Consider the following 26,638-nt stretch of genomic DNA (forward strand, 5'->3'; position numbering starts at 1 on the left):
CCAAATGTCTATCTTCTGAGCAGTAGCCAAGCGAAGTGCAGAGGTATCAGTTCAATACAAGGCTGGCCTCAAAGTGATGAGGTTTTTCAGCTGCAGTAATTCACAAAGATCATCTATTAGAGCAAAGTGGGGTTGCAGTCTATGTTGGTGAATATGCATCAACAAATTGTAGATTCTTGGAGTTGCAGGAGAAGGAGGAGGGAATACAAGGAAGAAGAAGGAGAAAGTTGAGGAAAATGAGGACAAGGAAGGAGGATGAAGAGAGGAAGGATAAGAGGAAAAGGAAATAGAGGAGGAAGAGGAGAATTTATGATTTTTTAACACTTTAAAGTCTATAGAGCATTGCCCCCCCCAAAAAAACTGTGCATGTGTATCTATGTGTTATATATATATATATATATATATATATATATACACACACACATATACATATATATATGTATGTATATGTATATACATACACACAAATATATACATATGTATGTGTGTTTTTTGAACTTTGTGTTCAAAGAGGACTAACGATATTATAGGATGACATTTGACTCATTCGTGAATTGGATTTGAGTAAGGCAGAGTTACACAAAGTCATCAGTCTCACTCTTTCTTCCAGGGTCATCATAGTCCAATGACAAGGCAAAAATCAGGATGACAGGCAATGGCCCAGGATCTAAAGGATGACCTTGGCACTTGGACATCTGACCAAGCTCTAATTGCTCCACGGTGCCTGCATCAGCAGCCTTCATGGCCATAGGAACAAATTCCGCATTCTACCAGGGGAAGTCTTGGAGTAGACATTCCCCTAACTCACTGGCAGTTTTGAGGCCTATCAATTACCCTGAACCTAGTTTAGCCCATCTGCTGATGGCTATACTACAGTGTGGCCATACTACAGTTTCTTAGAACCACAAATGAGTGAGTTTGGGGGACAGGTGGATACCAAACATGGATTAACAGGTCTAAAAAGGACTCAGCAAGCCCTCATGCTAGGTCCTTGTCCTCCTTGAACACTCATACACTCTATGTATGTGTATGTATGTGTGTATATACATGTACATATATGCATATATATTATACACAAATATACAAATCTTCTTTTTGGGTAAGGTATACAAAGGTCAGTATATGCTTGTTCATACTAGAAAACTTGTAAGAAGTCATTCATATTTACTTGTATTTTTTTCTATTTTTACATTAAGGTTAAAACTGAGCAGAAAGTAAGGAAGAATTAGCAGCTCAACAAGTTCACTTATTCTCCTTCACTTGACCTGTTACAAAATGTCTTTTGCACATCTTCTCCAACCTCCAATTCCTTTAAGCAGTGAGCAGTTGTGAACCAGTGTGTACACAGTGATATGATGGTGGATTGTGCTTATATATTTGGCACTAAATTTGGTTTAGTGCCTTTATCCAGTTCTACATAGTTAACCATTAAGACCTGTGAAACTTGGGGAAATATCTGAGGGGAAAACAGGAAAACCGACATGATAGAGTACAGAGAAAATTGTGGTTATGCAGAAGTTGACCCCTTTGTTTCCATTTCAAAGTACAATCTTGCTTATTATTCTGCTTTTCCCCATCTCCTATTTTGGAAGACTTTGAAGAATGTCAAAGAATAAGCCTAAGACTCATATTGTTTGAAATTTTATTTATTATGTACAGAACTAGCAGGAGCTGAATATTAAGAAAGAAAGAGGTTAGTTTCATACAAATACCTTTCTTCAAAAAAAATATTTGATGGGGAGGGGTGAGGACAAGAAAGTAGAAAAATCAATGAATTGCAAATAAGCTCAGAAACCAACTTGCTCTTTATATTTTTGGAAAGAAAGAGTCAATAAAAATCAGGTCATTTACTCCTTTGGCACTTAACCAGTAGAGCATGGCCAAGGCCAAATCTGGCTCTAAATGTAAGACCCTGTTAGAAGCACAGGGATTTTTTGGTAAAATATTATTAAGCTAATATCTAGTATTTCTGCATCCCATTTTGGCTCGAGGGGGTTATAGATAAATTTTCCTTCTGTGCTCAAGCAATATCTTGCCATGAACATGAAAAAAATATTAGCAATAAATTTAGCTGGTGTCATAGGACAAGTACAGAGATGCTCTTCCACTAGCCAATGGGCATCTTTGCCCTTAGAATTTCATCTCTCAGCAGCCTTTCATTAAGGTGAAGAAAAACTACATTTCCTGCCGGCAATGATCAGAGCAGATAGGTTGGCTTGTCTTACGGTCTCTGCCTAACACTGTTATTCTTGGCAAATACTTAGAAATTATGGGTCTGAAGGAAAGTCTTATCCTGGCTATTTCTCTGGGGCCAATTTTTTTTAAAAGTGCATCAGTGATTAAGCAGATGTGAGGGGAAATTTAAAAGATAGAACATTACCGGTTATCGATGACCAAAGGATGCTGGAAGTTTTTAGTTTCCTAGGCAGATAAGTAATTGATGAAGAGCAGGTGAGCTGTGAGGGCAATGGGGTATCAGGGAACGAAACTTGATAGACTGTTCTGATTCATCACAGCATCCTTGGTTCAAATCAGCACTTTCTTTAGTGTCTGAGTTATTTTTCACCTTCATTTCAGCTAGAAAAGGGGGGGAATAGAGGCTGAGGTATATTACATCTGCTACTTTATATAGCTTAGCGTTATACATTCAAAAATCAGCTTGACCTTTACAGTGGGCCTGCCTATTAGCAATGGTTTCATAGTTAGCTATAGATGCATTTAATTAAAAACTATCATCTCTCCAATGTGCCTTTAGAAAGTACCAGATGAGAAGATGAAAGTACAATCACAGTTTGGCGCTTGGCAGTCCTTCACATGAAAAACATCTATGTGCCTTATAGATGTGATTTTTCTAGTCAAGAACTTGCTTCATTGCTATTTCCTCTTCAGGGAACATGTCTATTCAAAATGAATTTTCAGGATTCACATTCGTAACAGCAGCAGCTATATGGAAACTGAGCCAGAGCTGGCCCTTAAATGACACAGGCTCCTGATCCGATGGATATCTTGATTAGCAAGGTTTCCTCCTAGTTTTTCAGTCTATGCTTTAGTTTTTCTAGCTTTTCTCTGGTTCTTATTTTCCACTCTCCCTCCAAGAGCAACCTCTGGTATATCCTTGCTAGATAACACATTATACGATTTGTGTGGAATATTGCTGAGACAGAAATAAATACTTCTTTACTTTCTTTTCCTGGCCTTGTCTCCTTTTATACGTTGAATCATCAGGATCATTGATTATCAGTTGGCCATGGAAGCACCAATCCTCTCTCCAGACAGATGTGGACATACTTCCCAGTCAATTTGATAAATATTGTTGAGCTCCTACTATGTGCAAGGCACTGGGCTAGGGTGCCATTCAAACTTGACTTTTCGTTGAGGCTTGCTTCTTAACAGAAAGCTGGCCCAGAACACCAAGAGAGGGCTGAACGGGAAGGGGCCAGAGACCTCAGAAGCATGACTCTGAACTAGATTGGGTATGGCACCTAGGCTCATATGATCATAGAATTAGAACTGGAAGTTGAAGGAGCTGAGGCCCAGAGGAGTTAAGTGCTTTGCCTGAGGTCACAGAGATACTAAATGGCAAAGTCAGAATTTGACTCCAAATCCAGGACTTCTGACTCCAAATCCAAGTTGTTCAGATGTTCTTAACTGTGCCTTGGGCAATGTCTGGTGAATAAAGATTAGGGACCCCGTCTCATGTCTTTAAATTGTTATAGGAAATTGTATATATTTCAGTTAGAGATTTGTGAAAATAAAGATGTGAGGTTTTCCCCAGCTAAATTCACAGCCCCTCCAGAAATCTATTCATGAATTATCTTGGGGGACCCAGGTAGGAACCCCAGGTATAGAGATTATCTCTCAAATATAAGGCCAAAGATTTGGGACATTGACCCATTTGTGAAATCCTTGTGTTCAGCACATGGCAAGAAAGGGAGACCAATCTACAAAGAACCCAGGATGCCATTGGAAGAAAAATAAATCTGGACCCTAGAACTCCCTGATTCCAAACCCCACTTACCACCCCTGGCCCCTGGCCCCTGCGTGATAAAGGCCATTGGCTGCAATTGACGTATCTACACACTCTTTCCCTTGTAATCAATCATATTGTCCTGGGTCAGAATCAAGAGTTGAGGGAAAATCATTATCATCTTTATAAATAGGTCTGACCCAGCAAAACTAGAAATATGAATTCTACCAGGCTTTCTGCTGATGGCAACATGCGAAAAATAGGTGTGGCTTTGCCACTAACTCAGGACAATGGTGAAGAACAGAACCAGTTCCTATAGAGAAAGTAAGTAGTCTGTCAGTATCGTGTAGCTCTCTGATCTGCATATAGAGTGGTCAAAGGGAGTGAAAGCCGGGGCCATCTTGCAATGTGGAATCCTATTGTGTGTTCCTCAAGAGACTGGTTCCTGCCAACATCAAAATACGAGTTCCTTGGGAACTTCCCAGGGAAATTCGTTTCTTCCAAAATGGCCATAGCATGCTGTCTTCTGATAAATTGGCTTCTTCAAATCAAGTTCCCTAAGAATTCAGCAAAAGGAAAGAAAATGTTCTGTTACTCTAGAATTGCATTCTACGAATCACATGTATTGTAAATACAAGAGAACCAAGAGTAGGGAACACTCTCATTCTGTGTATCGTTCGGGGAGAGTAAGAGCACCTGCCTCACAGGGTTGTTGTGGGGATCGAATAAGTTAACATATGTAAAACAAACTCTAAAACAACATAAAATACATTATTGCTATTATGATATAAAGTTGGAGGTTTGGGGTGTCATGAAAACTCTTTGTTAGAGGACTTAGGTATGCTACTACAATGAATAATGTGTTGATACTATTATTCCCTATGCCATGCTCTGCCATATTTTATAGCACCCCCCTGCTCAAGAATTTTCTATGATTCCCTATTACCTCTAGGAAGAACCACAGACTTCCTCAGCTTGCAAAAGTGTTTTACTACCTGAATCCAGCCTACTTTGCTAGACTTACTGCATGCACATTAATCCTATTCGCACACACTTTGGGTCTTCTTGACGTTTCCTATGTGAGGACACAGGGACCTGCCTGGCCCTAGATATTCCCTCCTACCCAGAATGCACTCCTTGTTCAGCTCTGTCAGGGTCCTTAGATTCCTTCATGATTCAGCTCATTCTTATGAGTGAACCTTTCCATTTTCCTTTTTCCTCCAAAAATCCTAATTCCAGAAGGAAGAAAATCATCTCTCTTGTTTCCTCTTTAGCAAATGAGAAGTGGAGGGGGGCAATAAAGGTAGAGTAGAAAAGGGGAAATGATTATTACTTCTTTAAAAGTGTGTATGTGTCTGCATGTGTGTACGTGTACGCGTGTGTGTATATGCATTTGCCCACTCATGAGAACTTTGAAACTATTAAGCCATTACCTGACAATGACTCCAGGACGAAGATCAAAATTCTTATTCACCACATCTAACAGCTCTCTCTCTGTCCTTTGGGAGGTCCCATAGGTGAACAGGGAAATTGAGAGAGGCTCAGCCACACCAATTGCATAAGAAACCTTCATAAGGAGATGGGGCACAAGAGACAGATCAGCTGGGAGTGTCTATCATCCCCAAAGCCACAGTTAGCAGTTATGGAAGCTAAGGTAAGCAACATGAAAGATGCCCTTAAATCAGTTAAAAAATAACAAATTCAATTGAGGTTCAGGTAGAAGAGATGTCTCAAGGATATACCTCAGACCATAGAGAGATAGATTCTAAGCCACTGCCCGTATGGGCAGAAATAAGCTGCTGCAAGGCAGATGACGGTAAGGAAGTGGGCTATCATTTAGCTTCCTATTCTCACTAATGATACTAAATAGGTGCTAGTTTCAGTTGTTATTTTTCTGATGGAATGTAAGTTCTATGAGAAACTCTAAATTTTGACACCCTGGGACAAATCATCCATTGTCCCACCCTAGTTTTACCTCTGCCCATTCCTCATCATAATCCAGGTCTTTATAAAAGCAATTTTCCTAAATCATCTCCTCCACCACCTTAAGGCTAACCACTCTGCCACAAATACTGCTGGATTTGATATCCTTAATGCTTAAATAAGGGTTTTTTTTTTTTAGTCTTCTCCCTTCATCGTAAGAGTAATATATAAGGAGAAAGGATAGAATGGGGCAAGATGGAGCTCTGCAGATGAAGGATTGACTGATTGAAAATAACCTTAGCCTTTAGCATCCCAGAGATCACAGCTTTTAATCAGGAACTGGCCCCTGAAATAGAAAAGGCATGGGAGAGGTGGAGAGGAAGGAGAAAAGTGCCAACATACTTGCACCAGAACTCTCCGACACAGTTTGGCTTTCACTAGGGACTTTGCCACCCAACGGGCTGCGTAGGCTGCAGAGCGGTCCACCTTGGTATAGTCCTTCCCGGAGAAGGCTCCTCCCCCGTGAGCCCCCCAGCCTCCATAAGTGTCCACAATGATCTTCCGGCCAGTGACTCCTGCATCCCCCTGCAAGAAGGCAAGAATAAGGGTCATATGAGCAGTTTCAGATCAAGAAACAACCAACAATAGCAGCCAGAATCAATCAATATCTATTACGTATGTACTAGGTGCCAGGCACAGTGCTAGGCCCCAGGCATGCAAAAGAGGCAAAAGACAGTCCCTGTCCTCAAGGAGCTCAGAGGAATATTTTGGGCACAGTTCCATTCTCCTAAATGTGGCCACCACCAGTAGGTCAGAACTCAGGGGAGCAACTGCCTCTGTTGACTTTAGTCAAGTCACATTTCCCCTTTGGACCTCAGTTTCCTCATTTGTAAAGTAAAGGGTTGGGAGGGGTGGAGCGGGTGGGGCAGGAGGAGATCAGATGATGGCTAATGAAATAATTCTCAAAGAGAAAACCAGCCCAACAAAGAAACTTTTAGTGTTGAGAATTTTCCACTAGATGGTGATATTGGGTCAGTGGAGTTTAGAACAACTCTCCAGAGGTCCTCTCTTACTGCACAGGCTTCTAATCAGGCTTCCCAAGCAGGGCCAACACCAGCCGTGAAAGCATGCAGAACAGGACATAATTGATATGATATGAATCAAAGTGGCACCAGGCAAGGTCATCTGCTCCGGGACACCAGTGCCATTAATTGCTGTTTACCCTTAAATCTTTATTCTTTTCTTTGGATCTTTAAGACTTTTGCAAATAACATGGAGGATAAGCCAGTACTTCTGCTTAAAACTGACTCAGTTAATATCCTAGCTTCCAGTTAACCCCTTAGTAGGGACAACGAGAAATGAGATATAGGATCCTCTACCTGGGAGAGGATGGAGCAAAAGTAATAATTATAGTGACGATGAGGCAGCTATACAGGGCAGTGGAGAGAGTGCTGGACCTGGAGTCAGGAAGACCAGGTTTCAATTCCTTCCTCAAGTACTTATTAACTGTGTGACCCCCAGGAACATCACCTAACTTCTCTATGGACTCAGTTTCCTCATGGGTAAAAAGGGAATACTAAAGCACCTAACTTAGAGTGTTGTTGTAATGATTAAATGAGATAGCATACATAAAGCATACGTGCAAAATATGCACACTTGAATATGTTTGCTTATCACTGCACATATCTGCAAACCTGAAGTGCTATTTCAATGTTAGCCATTAATAATTATTATTGCTGTTATCATCATCATTGGTGTTAATGTATATAGTGGAAAGAATGGCTTTGGAGGCTGAAGACCTGGGTTCAAATTTCACCTCTGACATTAACTACTTTGTGACCTTGAGTAAATAATTTAACTTCCTTGGCTCTCAGTTTCCTGACTTGCAAAATGAAAGGGTTGGGCTAGATGGCCTCTGAGCCCCCTTCCTGATCGAAATGTACAACCTTATGTTCCTATGGCTAAGAAATCTTCACCTCAGAAAATTCTGAGGAGGATAAGGAAGACCCTTTCCCCCACCCCAAAGTTTGAGAACAAGCTGACATAAACAAAGGAGCTACATAATCTAAGTGCTGGGGAGGAGAGGGAAGAGGACAGAGGAGAGGAAGAAGGAAGGGGAAAAGCAATTATATATATATATATATATATATATATATATATATATATATATATATATATATACACACACACACACACATATACATATATATACATATATATACATATATACACATACACATATATGTGTATATATATGTACACACACATATATATACACATATGTATACATATATACATATATATAGCACCTACTATGCATCAGGCACTGTATTAAGCCCTTTACAAATGTTATCTCACAATAACCTATGAGGTAGGTATTGTTATTATCCCCATTTTACAGTTAAGGAAACTGAGGTAAACAAAGGATAAGTGACTTGCCCAAGGTCACACAACTAGTAAGTATCTAAGGCAGGAATTTAAATCAAGTCTTTCCAACTCTAGTCCCAGTACTATATCCCCTGAGAAGGGAAATGGCACTGATGTATTATAACCTTGTGGGGGGTGTAAAATACAAAATCATCAGAGAACAGGAAAAGGGCAGTCCACTATCACAATAAGCCTCACATGATAAGCAGCTGTGGTATAGACAGGCCATGGAGCTCATCCGGTGATGACTATATATAGGACAGAAAATTTGGCCAATGGACCATGCCTAGAATGGAATAGGAGGAAGACAGCTGATTTACATTTGGAAAGCCAGGCAGCATTCCACCCTAAAACAAAGGTCCAAACTGACACCCTCACAGTAGAACCTGGCTCCACCTTTGCTGGTCCACTGCGTTTCAACTCTGAAGAGCAAGATGCCCCATCCCAGGACAAGCTCATCAATTCTAAACTTACCACCTTGCCTGCTAACTCCAGCCTTGATGGACACTCCCTCCCACAGCCTCCTCTCCCCTCCAGTAACTCCTCCCAATGCCTTCCTTTATAGAGGCTAGAAACTGGACTCCCAGCTCGCTCCACATTGCATCTGCTGCTCCTCCTGGTTTCAGGTCAAAGGAATGAGATGCCTCCTGCTGTGATTGACACGTCCCCCCTTTCCTGACACCCTTGCTATGTTGTCTCCCCCTTCAGATTATAAACTCTTTGAAGGCAGGGACCATCTTTGTATTCATTGTATCCTCAGTCCTTAGCAGTGTCTAGTACATAGTAGGCACTTAACAAATGTTTATTGGATTGGATTGGATAGAACTATGATTTTGAGTCACGGAATACCATAGTCTCTGAAAAACTAAGTCACCTCAAAGTAGAAATGCATGGTGGTTATAAATATATTTTTATATATTATACATATACATATATATATACCGAATATTTTGCCAGCAAAGAAGGACAGACATGAAAGAAAACAAAGATGACATTTCTCATCCTGGGTAACTCCTTTCCATGTCTGCCTGCAAAGCCTCCACAATCTACCTGTGTTCTGGGGACACCTGCCTCTGCATCTCTTAATACTGCTCACTCACTCTACATTACTGTCATATTATAATAGTTCAAGAGGCAGCTAAGGGGGTACAGTTGATAGAGCATTGGTCCTGGAGTCAGGAAGACCCGAGTTCTAATCTAGCCTCAGACACTCATTAGCTTAGTGAGCCTGGATAAGACTCACCCTCTCTGTACCTCGGTCTCCTCCTCTATAAAGTGGGAATAATGATAATATCTACCTCCCAGTGTTGTTGTAAGGATCAAATGAGATAATATTTGTAAAGCACTTTGCAAACCAATTATTATTATTATTAAGCTCATATAGCCCCTTAATATTTAACAAAGCATTTTCCCCATTAGAATTAAAGTAGAATATCTCTTTTTTGGCAGATGGGAAACTAAAACTTAGAGGGATGAAATGGCTTAATCATATATCCATAAACGATGGAGACAGGGCATTGAAAGAACTGGGGAGGTTGAGAAGATATGATAACTGCCTTCAAGGATTTGAAGGCTTGTTACATGGAAGAAGTATTAGACTTGTTCCTGAGATTCCAGACAGTAGACATAAAGATAAATTACCAACTTTAGGTAGGGCCAAACCCCACTGTGCCTCAGATCAACTCCTGTGCCTCCCTGGACATACATGTGGGCAAGGACCTAAAAGATGCCAACCAAGAGGAAGCACTCTACCCACTCCCAACAGAGAAATGGCTGACAAGGTACAGATTGGGACTTTTTAATATGGCCAATGCAGGAATTTTTCCTGACTATGCATATTTGTTTCAAAAAGAAAAGGGTTGTTTCTCTCTTTTTTTCCAACAAAGGGTGAATGCAAGAGAGAGAGTAAATAGATTTTCATTCATTTCAAAATAGATCATTATAATAATAATAGATTTAAGGTTTACTAAGCACTTAAAGATCACCTCTTTTAATGATAGCTGGATAGATAATAGACTTAAGGTTTACTAAGCACTTAAAAATCACCTCTTTTAATGATAGATAGATAGATAATAGACTTAAGGTTTACTAAGCACTTAAAGATCACCTCTTTTAAGGATAGAGAGAAAGAGATATCATACATACATACATACATACATACATACATACTAGACTTAAGGTTTACAAAGCACTTAAAGATCACCTCTTTTAGTGATAGATAGATAGACAGAACAAATGTTCAAACTATGGTATGGAATAGAATCAATAAGGTAATTGCTGTCTGATTTGGATGCTGGGATGTAAAGATAAATAAGGTACCTGTGGCCCACCAATGACAAAACGCCCACTGGGCTGTAGGTGGTAAATTGTCTTCTCATCCAGATATTTTGAAGGCACCACAGCTCGGATCACTTGGTCCTTTAAAGCCCGGCGCATATCCTCCAGTGTGATGTCCTCATTGTGCTGCACTGAGATCACAATAGTGTGAATACGCACTGGAATGACAGCCCCATTGTCCTGGGTGTACTGGACAGTGACCTGCATGGAGAAAGACCAAGGTGATTATCATCCATGTTCCTTGCATTTTGTAAGCAGAGGACCAGTCTATATGTTGGTTCTGTATGGGTGATAGATTATAAAGGTTAAGTACACAAGATCCTCTTCTCTCATGTCTCATTACAGCAGAAAGGTAACCTGGAGTTCTCAAAGGCTGTACAAGTAAAGGATAGGGTCTGTCAGGTCCTAACAAATTGGAAAAAAAAGGAAGATCATACCATGTTTCTGTCATCCAAGAGTCGGCCCGGCCAAATTTAAAATAATATCACCACTACCAATAATAATAAAATAGTTTGCATTTATATAACACTTTAAAATTTATAAAGCACTTTTCAAATGTTAGTATTTTATCCACACAATGACCCTTGGAGAAGGAGCTATTATTATCTTCATTTTACAGATGAAAAAAGTGACTTTTCCAGGGTCACACAGCTAGGAAGCAGAAGGGTGACCCAAAGCGACAGATGTTTCTCTTCCACAGCAAGTCACAAGAGCCTACTAGTTCTAATCTGTATCACTGAAAGAAATGACTACCATGAATAAATTCAATTTATCAATAAATCAACAAAATAATCAATAAATTCAACAAACATTTAGCTAGCACTCACTAAATGCAAGGCTCTGTGAGACTCTTCATATAATGCATAACACATATAAGAACAAAGTTTAACGGTACAATAAAACAACAGACAAATGCATTTGATAAATATTTAATGACAAATAATTTCTGTAAAGTTAGATGTAATTAGCCATAAATGGCAAGTGATTCACATAAATGTCTTGAATTATTATTAATCTCTTTTTGTTCAGTCATTTCAGTCAACTGGTGTTCGACTCTTCATGACCTCGTTTGGGATTTTCTTGGCAAACATACTGGAATGGTTTACCCTTTCCTTCAGATAAGGAAACTGACGAAAAGAAGGTTAAGTGATTTGCTTGGGGTCATACACCTACTTAGTGTCTGAGGTCAGATTTGAACTCAGGAAAATAAGTTCTCTACTCGAGGCCCAGCACTCTATATGCCCTATTCACCTGGCTGACTCTGTTATTATTATTAAACTAGGTGGGTTTTTTCCTCCCATTCTGTTAGTTCTACAGTGGCATTCTTTTCAGTCTGAGGCTTTTTCCAATTGAGTCTCAAATAAGATGGAAGTTTGCATTTAATAGATTAAATAGTAGTCCTAACTCTCTAATACCTGAAGAACCCCATGTACCCTTCCTATGAAGTACTGAGGCTACCTCTGCCATACCTATATTCAGCTATCTTAACCGAGAATGTCTTCAACAGAATGCTTAGCTGTTCTCTAATACTCAAGTCCAAATATTCTGGATTTACCAGGCACCCTGGGTCATGAATCTGTGTCTATACTGCCCAAGGAGTGGGCATCACTATGTGTCAGGTACGGAATTAGTGGAGAACTAGGTCAATCATGGGGAAGGGGCAAAGGCACAGGAAAAATGGATTCTAAATCTCCATCATCTGAGCATCTTGGTTACAGAAGGGTAAGGATCTTGAGGAAGGGGGCTTCCTAGTAGATGGTGTTGGGGACGAGAAGAAACCTCTGATAATATAACATACATATTCCACGCTGGCAGCTTCTAGGAACAGACTTTCATCAGCTGTATGTATATATTAAAAAACATATCCTCCCTCAGGGATCAGGCAGTAGCTTGGATTCAGGGAGAATGCTCTACCTCATCCTTTAATCATCTAAGCGTATTGTCGTGTTTATGATCGGGGTCAGCTTTTACTCTAACATAATATGATTTCAAGGGCCTCCATTACCAAAAAGGAGGTCTCTCTGACCTATTGCTGATGTCTACACTTTAATTGGAGACATTCAATAGTTAACCTCAATGCCGCCCATTTTATTTTGAGGCTATCCATGAAAGCAACTTATTGGAAGAGGGTTTTATAGCACAAAGTCTGCCCAGGGCATCAAAAACATCAACCAATCAAATGGTAGGTACTAAGCACTCAATATGGGTTCAGTTCCATAATAGATACTGGAGAGGAGACAAAAGTATAAAATGACCCCTGCCCTCGAAAAGCTGGAGAAGCCAGATGAATGCGTTTGAAACAACAGGATACAGCTAAAGGGCAAATAGTGCCATACTGATTGTAAGGACAAGAACAGTTGTTATAGAAAGGAGATCCAGAAGTGCTGGACTGGCCAAGGGAGCTCCCTGGAGGAGGTGGTACCAAATCTGGGTCAAGGATGGAAGTGGTTGACTTCATGGCTCAGTGAAGACTTCACGACTCACAAAGAAAATATGACTAAAATGTTTCCCAGATGTTGGGAGCTTCCCCACTTTACCCCCAACATTGACCTATTTAGAAGTATGAACACACTGAAAGAGTGCTAGATTAGGAAGCAGAGGACCTGGGTTGGAAACCTGGCCTGGCAACTTGCTACTTGTGTGATGTTGGGCAAGTCCCTTCAGCACTCTGGGCTTGTTTCCTCATCTATAAAATGAGGAGTCTGGATGGCAGGACCTCCAAGGTATTTAAATATGTGATTACACAATCTCCTGAATGGCTATGTAACAAGAGTACAGTCTCCAAAGCCTAGGGCTAGGAAAAGGAGTTTGAGAAGTTTGTGTTTCAGTCTTCAGTCAGAATCATGCTTAAAACTCACCATGTGTGAGTAGACTTGATACAATGGCAAAGAGGACTTGTTCTAAAGTCAGAGGACCTGGGTTCAAATCCTGTCTCTGATGCTTATACTAGCTGTGTGACCTTGGCCAAGTGGCTTCACTCCTCTGGGCCTCAATTAACCTTCTCTAAAATGCTACCTGAGATCCCTTCCAGATCTATATCTTTGATTCTAAGAGGACTTTGGCATGTCCTTTACAGCCTCAGGATTTTCTCAAATCCTTATTTAGTGGTCATTTTGTAGACAGATAAAAAAAATATGGCTCCTAGCTTTATCCCACAAGAAATATGGTCTGGAAAAATCAGAGTATTGCCCAAAAATCTGCTTCTCTTTGAACATAAGAGAAGTAGCCAAGTTTCAGTGCTACAACCCAGGGCTTGGTGGAGCTTCATGCTAGACCCTTGAAGCAATTAGGGATAGGAGAGAAGAGGGAGACAAGGGTAATTACTACCTGTCATTATGAAGAATAATACAAATGTTATACTGACCAGGTGAAAAAAAGTACATACTCTTAGGTATGGAGCAGCTAGGTGGGCAATGGAAAGAGCATTGCTCTTGGAATCAGGAGGACTCATCTTCCTGAGTTCAAATTCAGCCTTTGACACTTACCAGCTATATGACCCTTGGCTAATCACTTAACCTTGTTTGCCTCAGTTTCCTCATCTGTAAAATGAGCTGGAGAAGAAAATGGCAAACCACTTTAGTATCTTTGCCAAAAAAATCCCAAATGGGGTCACAAAGAGTCAGACACAACTGAAAAAACTAAACAACACTCAGTCATTCCTGCTGCCATCTGATCATTAATAATAAGTGGCCCAATGTTGTTTAGAAAGAAGAACTTATCATATGATCATAGGTCTAGAGCTGGAAGGAATCACAGAGGCCATCAAAACAGTTTACAGATAAGGAAACTGAGACCCAGGGAAGTTAAGAGATTTGCCCAAAGTCACACAAACAGTAGGCATCATGGTAGGTAGAGGTAGGATTTGAACCTTGTCTTCTTGACTTCAGACCTGTACTACCAAAAAAAATCTTGATTGAAAATGGAAACTCCTTGGGGGTGGGACCAAAGAAGGAGAGCTCAGAGAGTCACCTAGAATACTGGTAGAGAAGCTCCTACTGTCAAATGTCTAATCTCTAGATGGAGAAAAGCCTGGGACAAACGTAAATCCCCTTTCAGGAATCTTTGGAACAGCCTACGTTGGCACAAATGCTGAACAGTAATTCAGTCGTGTTGCAATTGACTGAGAAGGCAAGAAAGCCTTGCACGATTTGGCCAAAAAAAAATGTGTATGTGGATCCTTCATGTCCTCAGGGAAGTGCAAATCCAGAAGAAATTTGGCTTTGGATCAATGTTTGCCCTCTCTATCTCCTTTCCAGATCAGGAACATTCCATTTCTCAGCACAGGAGCAAAGGAGGTAATTTGCTTTCTTACTCAAGTAAAATGGGTAATCCTCTCCTAGTGCATTTCTGCACTGAAAGCATATATTTCATTTTCCATCAATCACCCAAGAAAAAGGAAAACTCAGGTGGGTCATCTTATTTCCTTACAGTTCAATTCCAGGATTTCCTTTTCTGTGACTCCCATTCTATTTTAATATCTGTACATACAGGTAAGATCAGACAACATGTTTGTTGATTTTTCTTGGTACAATAAAAAATGTTTTAAATTTCTTATCCCAATCTCTACCCCCATGTTGCTCTCCCAAAGGAAGGGATCTTGAGAATGGCCTTTAAAAAAAATCTGCATTGCTGATGCAATCTCTAGTTCAGATTGTGTGTATATGATTAAAGAAACCAGGAGGCAGCATCCTGTTTGGGGTTTTTTAAGCAACATGTACACTGATGTCCATTGTACCAATCAATTAAAAAGTTCACCTTCAAAACTCTGCCCAGAAGCAAGGTCGCTCAGCTCCTGCTGCTAGGGCATAAAAATGAAATCCAAAGTGTTGATTGAGTGGTACAATATGCAAAACCCTGGGCCAAGTTCTATGGATGATAAAACAAAATTTAAAATGATCCTTGTCCTCAAAAAGTTTTCAATCTAGTTGGTGAATTTTTTAATTGCATATAAAAATACCTAAATTGGAAAGCAGCACATGGATAAGAGTCATTTTCATGATAGAGTTAGGGGTAGCAAGTCAAAGGAGGTGAAGATTACCCTGGACTGGTAAGAGGTCAGAGGCAGCTTCACCAAGAAATGAGGACTTAAACTCTGAAGGCTGGGTAAGAATGCAATAGACAGACAAGAGAAGGGAAGGTGTTTCAGGAAGGGAGAATGTCTTGAACAAAAAGCATGTTCAAGAGACAATAGAGTGGGGAGGGACCATGTGGAAGAGTAGATATCATATTTGGAGGGTGGACTAAGATCCATTGTCTAAGAACATGATCATCTTACTAAATCATGTGGACCTTATTTAATGGGAAAGAGAGAATCACTAATAATTTTGAGCAGAGATATGAAATTATGAAAGTCATACTTTAAGGAATCTAATCTGGTAGCTATGTGTGGAATGGATTGAGGAAATCATAGGATCATAGACTTAAAACTAGAAGTGATCTTAGAGACCATTGCATCCAATCACCTTATTTCACAGATGAGGAAAATGAGACAGAGAGGGTTTAAGTGACTTGCCCAGGGTCACTCAGCTAGTAAGTGACTGAGGCAGGATTCAAGCTCAGGTCTTTCTCATTATACCATCTAGCTGCCTAGCAGAAGGTGAGATTGGTTATAGGAAGACTAGTTAGGAAGCTATTATATTGATTTGAGTCAGTTGGTAAAGGCTAAGGTCTTAATAATGGCAATGGCAACATAAAGAAAGGGATGAGTTTGAGAGTCATTTCAGAGTGAAAATTGCCCATTTTTTGGTGATTATCAGGAGAAAGAAGAAAATGATATCCGAGATGACTCCAAAATTTTGAATATAAGTAACAAAAATTTTATAGAGATTAACTACAGTTCTGAAGGAGGAAAGAAAACTAAAGAATGAGACAGAAAGAGCGGTCAGAGATAAGAAAATGATAGAATAGTGTCATGGAGGCCAAAGAAAGTTCTCAGAAAGAAGTGGTCAATAGTATGTGCTGCAGAAAAGTCAAGGAGAGTGAGGATAGAGAACAAAACTGGAATTAGTGATTAAGAAGTCTCTGGCACCAACATCTTAGGACAACGGAGCCATAATGATTCCCCAATGAGTCATCCTAAACACTCTTAGTCCTCTGTCAATATTGGCCCATGAGGCACTGTTAGGATTCCTTCCACTACCACACTCCTAACTACTTCCCTGCCTCCTCTCATCTCCTTTCTAGGTGTCCTGTGCCGCTATAAAAGCAGGAAGCCACTCCTGTGTTCGTTTCCACTTCCTACCATGAGGATCTTTCAATGAGGGATCCCCAACCCTCTCCTGCCCCAACTCCCTGAAGCTTATCCTGGGAGTCGCCCAATGCCACCACACCCAAATAGAGGCAGACTGACCTCTGCCCATCCCTCCATGCTACCTGACCCCCAACTCATCTGTAAAATGAGGATACTCTTCACTTGAGGTGCACCTCTCCCTGCTCCATCCCCCTCCTCCAAGTGATTGCCTAGTTTGGCAGCAAGGAGGTATAGTGCATAGAACTCAAGACTTTGCATCAGGTAGACCCGAGTTCAAATCTTCTCTCAGAAACTTACTCTGTGACCCCAAGTACGTCACTTAACCTCCCTCAGCCTCATCTATAAAATGGGCATAATAATAGTATCTGCCTTTTAGGGTCGTTGTGAGGATCAAGTAAAATAACATGTAAAGCACTTCAAAGACTCTATGTAAATGCTAGCTAGCAGTAGCGGTAGCAGCAGCAGCAGCAGTAGTAGTAGTAGTAGTGGTGGTGGTGGTGGTGGTGGTGGTGGTGGTGGTAGTAGTAGTAGTAGTAGTTCTAGTAGTAGTAGTAGTAGTAGTAGTAGTAGTAGTAGTAGTAGTAATGGTGGTGATGGTGGTAGTGGTAGTAGTAGTAGTGGTAGTAGTGGTGGTGGTAGTGGTAGTGGTGGTGGTAGTAGTAGTAGTAGTAATGGTGGTGGTGGTGGTAGTAGTTGTAGTAGTAATGGTGGTGGTGGTAGTAGTAGTTGTAGTAGTAGTAGTAATATGACTGGAACTGACCATGGTTGAAGGTCCTCTGGAGAGTGCCCCACCATTCTACTGCTGTTTCTCCTCATTCTCATCCTTTCTAGGGTGGCCTGTTATAACTGTATCACAAGGGCTCTGATAACTCATTTACCACCACCACCCCATCTCAAGACTACACAAATGACTGCCCACAATCTAACTTCCAACTCTCTTCTGTTCTTTGTACACTGAAATGTTCGACTCTCTTCTGTTCTTTGTACACTGCAATATTCATGTTTTGGGATAATTCTTAATTTCAAAATAAAAAGAGATTAAAAATTAATCTTTATGTCTCTGAGTATACTTTTTTGACCCACCAGGGGACAAAATTTAAGAAGAATTTGAGGTTGTTGAGATTTTTGTTCCGTGGCCCTCTAAACAGAATCAAAGAAACACTTACCTGAGTTTTAGAGTCAGGTCTTAGCCAGGGGAGAACCCCCATGCGCCTCAGATCTGCCATCCGGGCATTGAGCTTATGAGCAAGTATAATTGTGAGAGGCATACATTCTTCTGTCTCATCTGTGGCATAGCCAAACATCAAACCCTACATGAAGAAGGAAAGAAGAAAGGGAGAGGAGAAACAAACAGTTTGGTGTCCCAACTATAGGTTGTTATACCCTGGAGTTAATTGGCTCTTAAATTTCTATGACTCCTTGCTTCAGCTGCTAACTCCTTTTGGGTTCCTTAACGAGTCCTGCTGAAATGTCCCCATTCTGAAGGTAAGTGACAAAGAAGGGCATAATCTCAGGTAGGCATTAAGTTCATTTAAATGTAAAGTGTGGTTAACAGCTGTATGAAAAAGAAAATAATTGCTGTTTTGACAGACATCATGCTTATTAAAAGAAGGTGTCTGTCATTTCAAAAGCAGTAATCCATTTGGTCTCCAACCAATCAAATTTAAATTTAGAGTCATTTATAAACACATAGGTGTAGATGAAGGCCAAAAAAAATGCATACCTCAACATTTGAACTCCTCGAACTTGTAATTTAACTCACAAAGCTGACCTTTGCAGATTCTGAAACTCCATTAGACTTGAGAAATGCTTATTTTGTTTTCTAATAAAACCACAAAAGGATTTTTTATTTTGGACATTAGTGTCCATTATCCATGAGTAGAATGAGAAATTGATCAACTTGAAACACAGTAAATAGACATGGATTAGTTCTGAGCCCTGTTGAGCATCCCTACACTTGGAAGCTAGTCAATTGCATTCCATTTCAGTTTAAACTTTCCAAGTCAGACGCATTGCCAGTTGGGAAGTAGTTTTATACATAGTATTCTGCTGTGACATTATATCTCCATCTCTTCTCATTTATGATTTTAGAACTAAATATATTATATACCAAACATCCGGATTTCAGTTCAAAAAAAAGAATGTGCATGGACTGTTTTTTTTTTTCTTCATTATCTATTTTTTAAAATAGAACTTCACACATCTCTCTCTCCTCTTTTTCACAGCCAAACTCCAAGAAAGAAAAGCTTTTTATTCTCATCTCCTCCACTTTCTCATCTTGCAGTCATCTCTCAATCATTTGTAATTTGGTTTCTGATCCCACCATTCTATCAACACTGCCAAAGATCATTTATTTGTTCTATCTAGTTTCCTTTTCTCAGTTCTCACCCTTCTCATGTTCTCTGCAATGTCTGGTACTGCTGACCATGTCCCTTAAAGAGTGTCTTCTTCCTGGATCTCCCTGGCATTGCTTTCTTCTGGTTCTTCTTCTACCAGCCTGACTGTTTCTCCTCAGTCTCCCACAGGTTCCCACAACTACAAATAAGGCAAATGGTGTTCTTAGACCTATCTTAGGCATCAATTACCACAACCTACCCAGTTTAGTTTTCCTCAGGGTAAGACTGAAGATTTATCATAGAAACTATGTCAAATACATAAGAGTTTGGGATTTGATCTAATTTATGATTCAGAATGATTTACTTCTAGACTCCAATGTCTCCTCTAAGTTAAACCATTTGTTCATTGTTCAGCTGTTCTACCAAGGATAAATGGCCAGATGGGGAAATCCCTCTGCCAATGCAGGTTGGTACCTTCTCTTCAATTTAGACTCTTAGAGAATTTTTTGTAGTTCTGAGAAATGAAGTGACTTGCCCAGGGTTACATAGGCAGGACTATGAATCCAGTGCTTCCTGCAAGTTGACCTTGTTATCCATCATACCATGCTAATTCTCACAATAATAAAAGTTTACACTTATGTAGTGATTTAAGGTTTGGGAAGCATTTTATATGTGTTGTCTCGCTTGAACCTCACAACAGCCCTATAAGATATGTGCTATTATCATCCCATTTTTCAGAGGAGGAAACCAAGTCTCAGAGAGGCTGAGTGACTTTCCCACGATCATCCAGTTAGTAAATATTTAAGGTAGGATTCAAATTTAGGTCTCTATTGACTCCAACATGCATCCTATCATAACACATGGCCTTCCCTATATAGAGATCACATATATCATATGAGTTTATGAGTTTCTCATGCTCTATAATAAGAGGTATTCCGGTAAATATTTAACAATCAGCTCTGTGAAAAAAGTATATATGGCACATTTTTAGTTGAATCTGCATTGTTAACATTTTCTCCAGCAGTTTCTTAAGTCCAATCAACAAGAAAATTAATCAAGCCCTTATTTGTAGCATTTGCCAATTTCCAATGTATTGAAATTTTAACAATAGGTTCTCAGGAACCAGTAGGCATTGGCTTCAGCACATCCCTGAATCCTGTGTTTGAGGTATGATCATCAGATTTATACATAACATAAGACTTTGATGGTGATTCTGGTCTAGCTTATTTTGTATTACTTATAATTACTCTCTCAGAGTTTTCCGTCCGTCAGGTCATATTCACATTGATTGCCATCCAATCAACTGCAAATACCACACAGTAAATCAATCCTTCTTTGAGGGAGGATACTGAGAACTGAAAATAGAAGGAATAATATCCTCTTTTAGAAAGCCTGAAGGTTTTTCCTAAGTCCTCAGGCAGCTTGGAAATCAATGAGAGAACTTTATTTGAGGAGATGGGAATGGAGGGATAAGGAGCAGGAAAAGTTGTTGTGATCCTGTAACATACTGGCCTTGCCCCACAGTTTGTAACTGGATAGAAAAAAGAACATAGAAAAAGCAAACACCATGTGATATCAATAGATAAGAAATCCAAATAATTGCAATATTCTTAAAACAAAGACCATTTCCTCCCTGGAATGAACAGAGTAATTGACTAACTGGGACTGAATTATGGCTTTGCTAAGGTGAATAATGCTTAGTCACCTGGTCTCCGGCACCAATGTCTTCTTCATTTCTGTCTAAATGGACGCACTGGGCAATATCTGAAGATTGTTGCTCCAGGGCTACTAGCACATTGCAGGTCTTGAAGTCAAAGCCTGCAGGGGAAGAGAAGCAAATATGAGCTAATACACATTTCACAGGTGAGCTGAACAGAGGCCTGCTCCTCAGGAGAACCCATGATGCCCTTGTTCAATTCCTAACCCAGGCTAGGGTTTCTAGCTTTTTAAAAAAAATTTATATTTTTCTCATTTATACCTCCAGGGAAATACCTTCTCTCTTCCTCATTCATCTAAGATAAGGTCAGATACAACCTAAAACTAACCCATACAAGAAATTTGTAATTCCTGTGGAGTAATAATAGCACCTTCCTCCCAGGCTTATGGGGAAGATAAAAATTAGATAATATTTGTAAAATGCTTTGCAATACTGAAAACACCAGCTAGTCAGTCAATAAGCATTTATTAAGCACCTCTTTTGTGCCAAGCATGATGCTAAGCACTGGGAATGCATGGAATGACAAAAGACAGGCCCTGCCCTCAAGGAGTTCACAATTTGGTAAGGCTGCAACAAGCGAACAACTATGTACAATCAAGATATATGCAAGATAAATTGGAGGTCATCTAGCAGGCTCTAGCACTGTTGGTGGTGGTGGTGGTGGTGGTAATGGTGGTTACCATCTGCCTTCCTGTAAACCCAAGGAAGAAAGGTAAGAGCTTGAAAGAGTCAAAGTCATAAAATAGAAAATGTAACCTGTCCAGTTTTACTGGATAAAGGGGCCCAAAAAAGCTTCTTTTTTACTGCCTTCAGGGTCAAGTCACTTGCTCAGGGTCACACAGCTAGTAAGTGTCTGAGGGCAGATTTGAACTCAGGTCCTCCTGACTCCAGGGTCATTACTCTAATCACTTTGCCATCTAGCTGCCCTAATTCTAGCTGCTGCTGTTGTTTGGTCAATTAGTCATGTCTGATTCTCTGTGACCCCATTTGGGGTTTTCTTGGCAAAGATGTGAGAGTGGTTTGCCATTTCCCTCTCCAGCTAATTTTACAGATGAGGAACTGAGGCAAACAGGGTTAAGAGACTTTGCCCAGGGTCACATAGCTATTAAGTGTCTGAGGCTGGAGTTGAATTCAGGTCCTCCCGAAGTAGCACTGAGTTGGGAGATAGGCGACCTGGGTTCCAGTCCCAGCTCAGCCACAGACCAGCTGTATAATGTTGGGGCAATCCCACCACCCAATCTCAACTTCTTTAGTTATAAAGTAAAGGGAGGTGGCGGGCGGGGGAGAAGAGAAGATTATCTCAGCATGGGACAATAAAAACACCACTAGTCATTTGATCCTAAAATGGCACAAACCTCCCCAAGGAATCTCACTTCATCCCATAAAACAGTTCCATCTCTCATGGTTAGAATTCTATACAATCAAATGCTATTTCAGAGCCAGAGGCTTATTCCTCCTTAGCTATTGTTACCTTTTTTAGGCTGAGAAATGGTCTAATATGAGCAATTCCATAAAAAGCCTAGTAGTCAAGGTGGCCTGATGATGCCAACAACACAAGTAAATCAAGATTAAGGCCAAGAGATACTCCCTCCCCAAGTGGCTGGGCTGAGAATACCTCCTGGGCTCCTCAAGGTGAAACTTGACAGCCAGAACTTTTTCAGACATTCCATGCCAGCCATGAATTTTGTATGTAGACAGAGAGCATGATGGACACACATTCCAAAGGGCCTAACAATACTATAGATGTGAACAGAGTCTTTCATTGCAGAACGAGCAAACGGTTGGCAGAGGAAGCCTGGCCCATTCTCTAGGAATTCACTAGTCAATAATGAATTGCTTCACAGGAGAGCTGAAAGCAAAGCAGGAGCTCAGAGTGGTCCTGTGTACCCTGGTCCCAGAGAACAGATGAGGATGAACTGTACCTCCCTGCTGTCCATTAGCATAGTACTATAAAAAGAGAATTGGCTTTAGAGTCAGAAAAAAATGGGTTCAAATGTCCCCTCTGACAATTACTCCCTGAGTTTCCTTGGACAAGTCGCTTGCCTCTCTGGGTCTCAGTTTCCTCAACTATGATGTGAAGTTAGGCTAGACGGCCTCTGGGCCCCTTCCAACTCTAGATCTATGATCCCCTGCCAGGCATTTTTGCTTAACTGTTTTCCTTAGTCACAAGACAGGGTTCGATTCCTGAGGGACGGCAGTATTTCTAAAAGTTATGGTGCTGTACTAACAAAAGGTAACAACTGTACTTAAAAAATTGAAAAAAAAAAAGATAGAGTCCATGAGACAGAAACAAAAGGAGATGCAATGCATAAAAAGAAAGGACTGTGACAAAAAAGACTCTGGCCTAAAGCAACGAACACATTGGAGAACAGTGGAATATGGCTTTCTGCCTGACTGCAACAGCCAGAGATTTCCTGAAATATCCTCGATGCCAGATGATGATCAAATAGAGACTCTAGCACCTGTGTGCAACAGTGTACCCCCCCCCCCCCACCACACACACACACAGTCACAGAGCTGCCCAGGTGTCACAGGATGGAAACAAGCATTTATTAAGTACCTAATATGTGTCTGGTACTGTGCTAAGCGCTTTATAAATATTATCTCATTTAATCCTCCAGCACCCCTGGGATATAGGTGCTATTGTTACCCCCAGTTTAAAGTTTAGGAAACTGAGGCAGGCAGAAGTTAAGGGACTTGGTCAGGGTCACAGAGCCAGAAAGTGTCTGAGGCTGGATTTGGCTGTAGGTCTTCCTGACTTCATGCTCAGTGGTCTGTGCCAATTAGCAATCATAGACAACGGTCCATGAGTCATCTGCTACAGTACGATGGGCTCATTAGGAAATAAAATGAGCTTTGAAGTTACTCTTTCACTCTCCTTTCCCTTCACCATTTCTAGGGGAAATCCCTTCTAGGAACTGTCTTTTGTAAAGACAAAAACAAAAAGTCACTCTTGAATAAGCTCTGAATAAACCAAAATAAAGTGACTTTCTTGGTAGAACATGTTGACAGTTCTGTCTGGCAAAACATGCCCACCCGGAATTCAGGAAGGTTAAATAATTTTGAACAGTACGTTCCTTGGAGAGATGTCATAAAAGAATGCTTCTAAAAACTAGTAGAGTAGAGAGAAATATTTACTTTAAACATGCCTCTTAGCCTTCCTGGGCCTCAATGTCCCCTTCTGTAAAAATGAGAAGTTTTGACTCAATGACCTCTGAGGTCTCCTCTAGATCTAAATCGATGATCTATGATGGATCCTAATCTTGTCTTAGATACTGACTGTTGGAATGTGGGCAAGTCAATGATCCCCTCTGTTCTTCAGTTTCCTCATCTGTAAAGTAAGTCCATTGGTCTCTGCAGTCCCTTTTAGTTCTAAATAGATGCTCTATGATTCTATGATCCTCTTATTTCTAGGGATCAATCAGAGTGATAGCTGAGCATTTGGGGGTATTGTCTCACTTAGCTATACCCAGGATATAGTTAGAACCTCAAGGGTGTTCTCTCCTCTCCCCAACCTTGCTTCCTTTAAGAGAAGTCAATAGAGACATTTAGTAACAGTCCAAGAATTCTGAAGTGTCTAATGTTGCTCCCACATTCCTAGACTACGGCCAACTTGACCCAAAGCTATGCTGCCTCATTGGAGAACAAAGGTGTTCAAGGGCTAGTTTTACATCTTCAAGCATTCCTGTAATCTTCTGCCTACCTTATATAGAATTTGCTGCTCCTCCCCCCCCCTCCCCTTTCTCACCAATATTATTGGTTGACTGAACTTTCAATCACACCCAAACTCTCAAGGGTATACAGCCAATAAAAAGCATCCAAAACTTTTCTGGGTTGACCTGATACTGGTTGGTAGCTCAGCCAACCACTGATATTCGTGGAAAGGGGGAGAGGGAAGGAGCCAGAAAATTCTGCTTTGGGGACAGCATGTATGTCTACAAGGTATTTTATCATGGAAAGGATTTTATTAAAATTCTGTGCCTCCAGCACTCAAATCGCATCTTCTCTTTCACCGATGGATGTAAGTAGTGAATAGATGGTGTATGTGTATATGTGTGTGCGTGTGTAGGTATATGTGTGTATATATGTATACATGTGCATACAAGTGTGTACATGTGTATATGTGCTATTACAAGAGTTACTGTTCCCACTTTATAGATGAGGAAACTGAGGCTCAGAAAGGTTAAGTCACTTGACCATGGTCACATAACTAGTAAATGGCATAAGCTGGAAAAAAGGATGAGGATACAGGCTAGATGTGATTTAATTGGCATAGGGAGAACTTCCACTTCCAGTGGAGGTCAGCACCTAGTCTGGAATTTCTAAATAATCCCAGTGAGTTGCCTAAAGCAATGAGAGATGAGCTGACTTGTCCAATGTGTCTGAGACAGAACTCAAACCTATGTCTTCTCAGTTCCAGATCTAGCACAGTGTCTATTGTGCCAAGTTGCCTCCATACTTAAAGCTATTCTGTAGGCTGCCCCATGAATTCAAATTAAAGTTACATTGATACAGGGAAGCCTGTTAACAGAACATAATTATTATATAAAACAATGAGGGAATTTTTATTTCTCTGAAACCAAATGAGCCAGACACTTGGCTCTGTTATAGTGGCTTGATTCCCTCCACATCCTCTCCAATCTAACTAGGCAGGCCTGCTTTCTGTTCCTCAGACAGGACACTGCACCTCCTCTCTCTGTGCCCCTGCCCTGGCTGCTCTGCACACCTGGAATGTTTGACCCCCTCACCTCCATCTCTGAGTTTCCTCAGCTTTCTTCAAGACCCAGCTTTAATCCCACCTTCTACAGGAAGTCTCTCCTAGTATCCCCAGCTACTAGTGCCTTCCTCTCAGACTACTTTCCATCTACTATCTATCTATCTATCTATCTATCTATCTATCTATCATCAATCTATCTATGTATCTATCAATCCATCTATCTCTACATCATCTATCTAGATATTGATATTGCTCAATATCTATTGGTCAAGAGATATCTAGAAACATCTAGATAGACAGCTGAAAGATAGATGATAGGAGAGAGAGAGAGAGGGATAGATAGATGATAGGAGAGAGAGATAGACAGACAGACAGATAGATAGTTCTCTTGTGTGTGTACTGTGTATACCTAGTTATTTACATGTTGTCTCCTCCCTATCCATCCTAAATGCAATCAGGTCTACGATACTTACCCCACCAGATTGTTCTAAGACCCTTTTTCTGTGAAGTCTCATAACAAACATATCTTCATATTCTCAAATACACCCCTCTAATAATGCAAGATCCAGGTGCAGGTCCTTATCACCTTGTACCTGGACTATTGCAACAGCCTGCTGATAGATCTCCCTGCCTCAAGTCTCTCTAGTCCATTCTCCACTCAACTGTCAAATCAATCTTCCTAAAGTTGGTTGGTTGTTGTTCTTCATTCTTAAAGAGGACCAAAATAGCTTCACTCTGTTGGGGTCAAGGTACAGTGTGGCTGATCAGACCATTACGAGCTTGGAAGGCTCTGCCACAGGTCAAGCACAAATAGTCCATGTTCTTCCTAAAGTACAAGTCAGAACATGTCACCACCTTACCCCACTCTCATTCAACCAACTCCAGTGGTTTCCTATTACCGCCAGGATCAAATATAAAATCCTGTTTGGTTTTTAAAGCCCTAACCTGGCCCTGTTCTACCTTT

The 26,638-nt window shown here is 40.6% G+C and overlaps 1 protein-coding gene across 1 annotated transcript in view; it reads right to left on the minus strand.

Moving 5' to 3' along the window:
• Nucleotides 1–1,628: 1,628 nt before the first annotated feature.
• The window catches only part of MAT1A (methionine adenosyltransferase 1A), a 39,585-nt gene continuing 14,575 nt past the window's right edge, over nt 1,629–26,638 (minus strand). The window contains exons 4-9 of the mRNA XM_036735224.1: nt 20,946–21,058; nt 18,071–18,214; nt 10,637–10,855; nt 6,293–6,475; nt 5,401–5,534; nt 1,629–4,524 (exon numbers count right to left, since the gene is read on the minus strand). Coding sequence (XP_036591119.1) covers nt 4,422–4,524; nt 5,401–5,534; nt 6,293–6,475; nt 10,637–10,855; nt 18,071–18,214; nt 20,946–21,058 — 896 coding nt within the window. The 3' untranslated portion in view covers nt 1,629–4,421. The remainder of the gene's footprint in view (nt 4,525–5,400; nt 5,535–6,292; nt 6,476–10,636; nt 10,856–18,070; nt 18,215–20,945; nt 21,059–26,638) is intronic.

Source organism: Trichosurus vulpecula, chromosome 8 (genome assembly GCF_011100635.1).
Source record: "Trichosurus vulpecula isolate mTriVul1 chromosome 8, mTriVul1.pri, whole genome shotgun sequence".
In the NCBI taxonomy this organism is placed as follows: domain Eukaryota; kingdom Metazoa; phylum Chordata; class Mammalia; order Diprotodontia; family Phalangeridae; genus Trichosurus; species Trichosurus vulpecula.